Below are 8,055 nucleotides of genomic sequence, written 5' to 3'. Positions count from 1 at the left end.
GATCAAAAGGTCTTCAAGGATGGGCTCCTTGCCGTGCATGAACCCACGGGTCTGGGACTCACGGCGAGCTCCGAGCGCTAGCTACGTTTGGCTACCTGGTTGAGCTTCTCGCCGAGTGGCCTTCCACGATGAGGGGAGTAGGTTGGGTATGAGGGGAGCTTCCATAGGTTGTAGGCATTCCAACAGGAAGTATATGAGGGTCGCCTTGGCCGCCCCGCATGTTCAGCAGAGTGGGAAGGCCAAGGTAGGGTAGTAGCGATGAAGGAGGTAAGGTGAAATGTAGCAGTTTGTCTACAGTTGCCGTCAAGCAGCGCTGTATTTTTAATCTAGTGTAAGATGACATGTTGGGAGGGGGAAGGGGCTGTTTCCGTGATGAGTGATGATTTCGTGGTATGTGAGTTCAGCCCGTGAGAAGATGACATGATGACAGATGAAATATGATTTTAATGACTGAGGGCCTCGCGTGAGGGCTCCGTCCCGCGCCATCGCCCACTTCTTCGTAGCAATATCACTATACCAAATATGGCATATCACGCATCATTCAACACAAAAGCGAGCTGCCTTGGCACAATGGAAACTTGGGGAGTTGTAAGTTAGCGCCTGTAGTGTTTGTCTCCCTGTGTCCGTGTCTGTTTAGCGCTCTGTGTCAAGAGAGCTTCCTTGTTTGTGAGGGCTTATTTCTGAAATGCATGAAATAATTGTGCCCTTCTGCGAAGTAGAGTAAACTTGGTGGAAGATATGCATGTAACGGCGCACAGCCACCGCCGTCCTGCATTAAGAAAGGAATAAAATTACTATAAGGAAGCGTGGAGGAAGGCTATAAAGAAGGCATGGAGACAATATATCTTCAATACCATTCATCTCCTGCTTAAAGAAGGTGCTGAGATACCAGGGAGGGCAACAGTTGAGGATAAAAGTTACTGAAGTATACCTCAGTAATCTCCAATTTGCTAAATGCATTGCATTGCAGAATGTCGTTGCCGTCTCTGCAGAATGCCGTCTCTGCAGAATGCCGTTGCTATGTAACTGCTGAAGTTTGTTTTAAGTTAACTGGAACAGAAAACTTCGAATATAGGCATCCCTCTCCTAGTCAAATCGCCTGCCCATCCCTCCGCCCGCCCGCCCGCCCACTCGCTCATTTAACTACGCAACCTAACTACGCCTCGACCTAACTACGCCTCGACCTAACTACGCAAATCGACCACCATTTTTCTCCAATTTCAACAATTCTTCTCTGCCACTCTTCCAGAAAACTGCGACTTCCCCAACAGCCACACTGGTTGTCCTATGCATCGTTCAGATATCTTTGCAAGCGTGACAGAGCTAGTCTGATTTCATAAAAACTGTTTTAGCAGCTCTCCGTTCAAGACATGTTCTCCGTCTGTCACGATTTTGAGTCAAAGTTTGCTAGCAAGAGTTAAATTTCGGCTTATTGAAGCCTGAATAGAACAGCTTCTATGCTTTCGCTAAGACGAAAATGTTATTGTTTGACATAATCTATTTCTTCGCAATCTGGAATTGCAGTCCAAGTTCTCTTCTTTGTTTTAGGCCCAAAGAAGAAGTCACGTTCGTTTGTTCAGTGAAGTACCGTATTACAACGCTCTTAAGCTCGCTACGCTTATAGTTTCTAAATTTCACCTTCATTTTTCATACCGCACAGCTAGGGAGCTTCAATTTATTATATTCAAGCGTCCATTATTCCCCTATGTTGTTCCTGACCCAGACTTTTCAGGAGGTATATACTCGCAGCGCACACTGCTACAGACTTCCGGCCCTTAGGATGGCCGTTTAAACTGTACTCTTGACACTGGTAACCTAAGATTGCTATGGGTAGTTTCGGCTTACTTTCCTGACGCCGTTCCTGTTTGCCCTTAACGTCAAAATGCACAGATCATACCCACCACCGTCGTCGCAAGCATCAATAGGGAACACTGTGGGCTTGACTCGGTCATTCACAAAAGTGCTTATAAAAGGGTAAACTAGATCATCCCCCGTTTGAGGTAATATTTAGCAACACTACAAAAAAGTTTTGCGGACCTACTGGGTGAGAAATATAAGGCTATGGTTCATTTCCAGCTGGTGGCGGATTTTCTTTTCTTAGGGTCTCGCTTTATTTGTCTGCTATAAGCGATGACTGTTAACTAATTTTCCTAGTATATTGTATTTTCTTATAATGTATATCTATTACGGTTGTCAGGTTAATCGCTAGATGACATGGACAAGGTGCCGTTCGCGCGATTTTTATTAAGGCTTTAATATTTTAAAGTGTAGTTAAGAGCAAAAATTATTTTCTTACAGGCTCTTTGCACTTATACTTACGTTTAATAGATAATGGTCGACAGCCTTTTGGAACAAAATCCGCTGGCATTTGAAGACTCGTTTAACTTTCCCTGGTTCATTTTTTTATATTGAATATTTCTGCGTACAAGAAACCATGTATCTCTGCATGCATTCACGAATTAACTTTTCCATTTATATGCATATGAGAGAAGCCAACAGCCACAGAAACCAAGGGGCACAGGGGATTTTTATTTTATTTATTTTGTGGTGTTGATCAATTACCGAATATGTTATCGCTTAAAGCTAATTGATTAGAAAAGCAGAAGAAAAAACAACCACATGCCGCCGGTGGGATCCGTACCCACGACCTCCGAATTACGCGTCCGGTGCTCTACCGCTGAGCTACGGCGACGGCTGTCAAACCTTCTGCTTTCGGGGTTGTAATAGTTGGTTGTAATACTGAACGGATCTTTTTGCGGCATTCAGTTCGCACATCTTTCGCATTTTCATTCCGTTTGAGTTGTGTTCACGTCAAATTTCCTTCAACTGTGTTTCACTCTAATCTCCTCAGTGATTTACCACTGGCCGACTTCGGCACCGTGCGCTTCACCGAACAGCTCTGGAAATAGCGGAAAAGGTACGTCAGACTTGGGTTTCAGGGCATTTTTTTTTTGCTCATAATTTTCGACGTTTTGTGAGGCGATATTGATAGGCGGGGAAATGTACGCGAATGTATGCCGCAACCCGGGACAAAAGCGATCGCTCTGGCCGTCGCACCTTGCGTACCAGTGATCACCAACTCCGTCTTTATTTCTTCACCCACCAAGGGCATAAATCGTCGGTGAGAGCCTGACTTATTCAGCGTGCTGTGCATTTCTTCCTCTGTAATTTTAGTTGCCCTCCAAAGCTCTGGTTCAAGTATTACTTTTGTACCCTCGCAACGCATTGAAGCTTGATTGGCGCTGATGAGCTGCTTAGTCTCAGAAATAGGCAGTTTGTTTCCTGCCTTCTACCCGGGGTGTCCTTATCCATGTAAATCTAAAAGTCCAGAAATAAAACTGAATGGATATTAGGGGCATGGGATTTGGGCACTGCATTTAGCAGACGCTGAAAACAAGCGAAAGCATTTGCTTATCGGCATTCTACATAGTTAATCGAAGGTGCTGGTGTCAAGTTAAATTTAGTGAACGATTGGAGTTTGTCTAATAAAGAGAGGTTTCCATATAGGCAGCACGTCCTGCCGATACTGCGTTGCTATGGTGGTCGTACTTGTCTAGATTCTAAGTGTTTGGTACCAGAAATAAAAAAATATTATTTGAAGCATTCACGTTAATGCACGTTCATTTCTGTTCCCGCTTCCCTTTTCTCCTTTCTAGTTTTCTAGGTCTGAAAAGGGCATTGGTCACCAGCTGCCAATTCATTCATTCAGTATGTGGTTGTGTAGCTGGTTACAGCACAACGCCTGGGAATGTAGCTTGTAAAAAGACAGGTTTCCATTTTATTAATGAGCACAGATCCAGCGCTTAGTGCATCCGGTGCCTGGTTCACCAGTGAATGCTCATGTTCCAGATGCGCTGAGTACCGCCACACTCCGCAGTACAAGGGAAAGGAAGAGAAGCATCCAACGCTTAACCTTTCCCTCTTTCAAGACCGGGCTTCAACTGGGTGCCTAACTACACCATTGCTGAAATGATCCTTGTCTGTGATGTATTGAAAAAAATCTCTGCTTATTCTAAAAAGCTTTTGACTCCTGCCAGGTCGTTCCTCCTCCGGTTCTCGCTGTGTTGTCGAAGAAAACGTTGGCGGGCAGAGCAAAGCGCTAAGGAATGGCGCGCTCTGCAGACATGCCTTTTTGCACCCTTTTGCCGGCCTAGAGATTCTATTTCGGATGTTGTTCTTCTTTATACTTTTTGCCTCCGCGTGGAGAACAAAGGCTGCCACGGTCCATGAGCTGCAGAGAAAGAGGTCGTTTTCATGCAGACTGGGGCCTCTGGAGCTCCAGCTGTCGAGGCATAAACACAGCGCAGAAATCAATAGGTGCTTAGGGAATGGAAATGTAGCAAAAAACGGGTGCCATATTGGCTTTGTCTTAGCGCTTGAGGCATGCTCAAGCGTCATATTTTAGATTGATTTTTTTTATCGCCCTCCAAATCGCATTCTGGCACTTCCTTCGGACTCAAAGCGTAAAAGAACACGTCCTGTGAAAATAGGAAGGTAATGTCAGGTGCCGTTGCTGCGCTGAACTGGCACTTAGCCAACGACAGGAGGGTAGTATGAACACGTCCGCCTGCTGCACAGATATTGAGAAGAGTAAATATAAAGGAAAGATCAGTAAAATTGAGTGTAAACAAAAAGCCTGCGTTTAATTAACGCGGTCTCCGTTTTCTACACGGGGTGTACTCCAGTAAAGAGCACGCAAGAAAGAACCAGTGTTCAAAATCTACTCTAGGTTTCGACAACTTCGAGCGCGTCACATCCGAGTGCATACTCTTTAAGAGACTACAGAAGTCCCCCATGGTTGCGCTGGCTGTGAGCACGAAGTGTGTGCACACAGTGATTCTATAACCTAAGAACATAGAGGCTATGCATCTCTACTCTATTCACCTACATGACGTACTTCATAATCAGTGCTGCCCGCAGGAATAACTGTCCGGAGCGTAGCCTAGTTGAGTATTCAGCAAACTTCAAGATGCCTCTCTCGCTTTCTTTACTTTCACACGTTCATTTTTCCAATGTGCATAATGAGTGCTGCTACTCACGAAAGAAGACAACGCTCAGTTTCGTTCGACGTGTTATTGCACATATAATCAAGGGGTCGACGGATTATGGTCTGGCGAGGCACGAACATTGCGGAAATGGTATACATGCACTCGACAAGGTTTGAGGAAAGAAGACACGTCATTTCGGGGCATTTGTGTGTTTAGTATTACCGCAATCAGTTATTCTCCGTTGTAATTTTCCTAGCATGAAGCTTTAACGCCATTTTCCTAACCGTCATGTTAGCATGTCACCTGCCAATGCAACTTTTGCTTTGCTTTGTTTAAGTTGTAGGCGTTCTCCAGAAAGTCTGCTTGAAGATGATCGAAACCGCTACACTACTGAGCATTTTTCTTTTTTTTTAGCATTCAAGAACGACCAGAAAATATGAGTGTTAGCTTCTAGGAGAGAAGATGTCATTACAGAAATCCCCTGATTCTACTGTTCATTTTTTTCCTTTTCGCCAAATACCTTTTTGGTGTGTCTGCGAAGCAAAGTTGCTGCCGTTATTGGTGTCTTTAACGCAGCTTCTAGTTCACATATGTTTCGGATTAGCACAGTGCTCGAAGTCACTGCTATCGTTTTCATACCTTGCACAAGCATAGGCGAACAAAAACATCTGAAAGTACCTTGGTGGTCAAAGATAGGCCATTAATGAAGCCTGGTTTGTACTCAATGCTTCGTAATGGGAGGAAAAGACTGTTTCTGTTTTCTCACATCTTCAAGCCTGCTGCTCAGTTTTTCGAGAAGAAAAGAGGTTTTGAAAAGAAGGCCCAGTCTAAAAAAGACGAGAGAACCACGTCGAAAATGCGACAAAACGTTTTGTAGTAGCAACTGATTTTTCTGCTCGTTTTTCACTAGTACTGTAGTGTATTCTGTAGCAGATGGCTAGCACAAAATGTACACAATTTTTACCGCACTGTGTGTGCACGATGTGGAAGCCAAGAAGCATTTATGAAATTCTCCCTGCCTTGCGCTCTTGCGCTCGGGAAACAGGTGTTGCTTTGAAGGCTACGCCCCTCTGTGGCCCTCACCCAAGCGTTTACCCGGTCGTTGCCAGCACAGTATCATGCCCCTTTCGGTCGAAACAGGCGGGCAATATGATCAGGTCTGCTGATGGCTTTGCTTTGTTTGGTTGGAGCGAACTTCTCCCAACCTAAATTTGCGCTAGCGCCGCGAAATGGCTACTGCGGCAGCGTCTAACGAATGCGATCAATACGAGGGATAGTTTCGAGAAGCGGAGGGAATAGCCAGCGTGGACGAAATTCTTTGACGCAGCGGCTATGCCTCATTTATGGACGAAAGCGGATCTCCTGAGATAAACGCGGTGGCAGTGAGCTTCTCAAACGACAGCCGAGGAGAGGATGCAATCAGGCGTTTGGCGAAAATATCGAATTGCTCATAGGAAGAATAGCTTGCGCGCCGTCCTAACGGCGCGCCTAAAGATTTTATACCCGAGTTTTAAATCCGATCCGATTAGGAGGGCCATGAAGGCGAAAACTGTCCGGCGGTGGTGGCGTCGACGTTGTTGTCTCTGTGAAGCTTCCACCTGCCGTCGATGGCACGTGGTGTTTAGAGGGATTTTCCTCTCTCCACCGGCCAACCGTACCATCTCCCCCTCTTCCCCTACAATTGTGGAGGAGAGGAGAGAGATGTCGAAGGAACAATGACTCAACAAAACTGAAAATTACTAAGAATAAATGGCCTCGGACGGCAGTAGGCATGTGTGCAAAGTAGACAGCCTCCCGTGCAAAAATATGGCTTCCGGGAGCTACTGCTTCTCATATTGCTCGACAGTCCAACAAGCCCAGAGTCTAACCAGCCCCAACGATGACTGTGCTTGAAACAACCGTCTGTAGGTGTAGTGGCGCATCGCTTAACCCCCCTATGCTACTGCGCTTGCAGTGGTATGAGGGCTCGCCGTAATCTAAAGATGTGGCCCATTTTGTGGGTGCGTAGTTGAAATTGGAATAGAATCAGAATTGGAATCGATTGTAGAGTGAAAGAAAATGAGCTCAGCATTGGAAGCCAACCACATGTGAAATACACTGACGAGTGAAAGAAGAATGCCATAGCATTTCCTCCGCATCAGCCAAATTGATCGCTGCTAAATTTTTCTTCACATTGTGTGCAGATCGAACGAAACGCCTTCTCCTTTATGCTAGCTTGTCTCGCTATTTCAGCATCTGCATCTGGACATAGAAAACGCGTTTTGGTTATAATCGGTGGACTGTTTGTATTTTTTGACCCTTCAATTTATTTTCTTGGAGCCTGTTCACGTGTACTTCTGATGAAGACAATCATGATCGTTGTGGGACACAGGCGGATTTATGGCCAAATCACGGAACACGGGATTTCCGACCCGTCTTATGGGCTTAATTCCGGTTTGAAACTGTATTATAATAAAGGAAGGAAGGGAAAACTTTATATACACTAATGGTTTTTCCTGCGGTTTGGGGGCATCTTCAGAGACGTCTTGGTTCTACTCCCAGGAGCCTTCCTTCTCTGTCGAAGTCGTCCGCCTCTATTCAGTGGTCGGTTGCCCTCAGTCCAGGGCTCCGCTGGCCACTGCCGCCCGTTGAGCTCGCTGTACCACACCTTGTTGGTCTTCGCAGCGGTCGCTGGACAGCAGTCTCCCACTGCTCCGCACTCGGGTTTGTATTTTGGGGACCACGTGTATGTTTTGACAGGCCCATGTGATGTGGTATAGTGTAGGTTTTTCGTCGCACCAGGGACATTTGTTCGTGTATATCGTAGGGTGCATTTTGTTTAGTATATGTAGGTTTGGGAAAGAGCCTGTTTGTAATTGTCTCCAAGTGACAGCTTCCTCTCTGCTGAGAGATTTGTGCAGTGGGGGATATCGCATTCTTCTGCCTCTATAGTTTTGTAGTATGGCCGAGTATTCCCTGGGTGCCGGCGCGAGTTCCGCGGTCTCGTCGGAAGCTCGGAAAGTAATGTATCCTCAAGCTATCCTGTCGGCCTCTCGGTTCCCTGCCACCCCCGTGTGCCCCGGTACCC

General features: G+C 45.9%; 1 protein-coding gene across 1 annotated transcript in view; it reads left to right on the top strand.

Moving 5' to 3' along the window:
* Positions 1–258: 258 nt before the first annotated feature.
* Positions 259–8,055, top strand: part of LOC149360212 (uncharacterized) — a 25,668-nt gene continuing 17,871 nt past the window's right edge. Inside the window, exon 1 of the mRNA XM_089567806.1 lies at positions 259–267. Within this exon, the coding sequence (XP_089423932.1) occupies positions 259–267 (9 nt within the window). The remainder of the gene's footprint in view (positions 268–8,055) is intronic.

Source organism: Amblyomma mixtum, chromosome 2 (assembly GCF_055824585.1).
Source record: "Amblyomma mixtum isolate Tamu chromosome 2, ASM5582458v1, whole genome shotgun sequence".
NCBI lineage: Eukaryota > Metazoa > Arthropoda > Arachnida > Ixodida > Ixodidae > Amblyomma > Amblyomma mixtum.
Note: the sequence above shows the minus strand (reverse complement) of the source record. Positions and strands in the feature narration are given on the sequence as shown.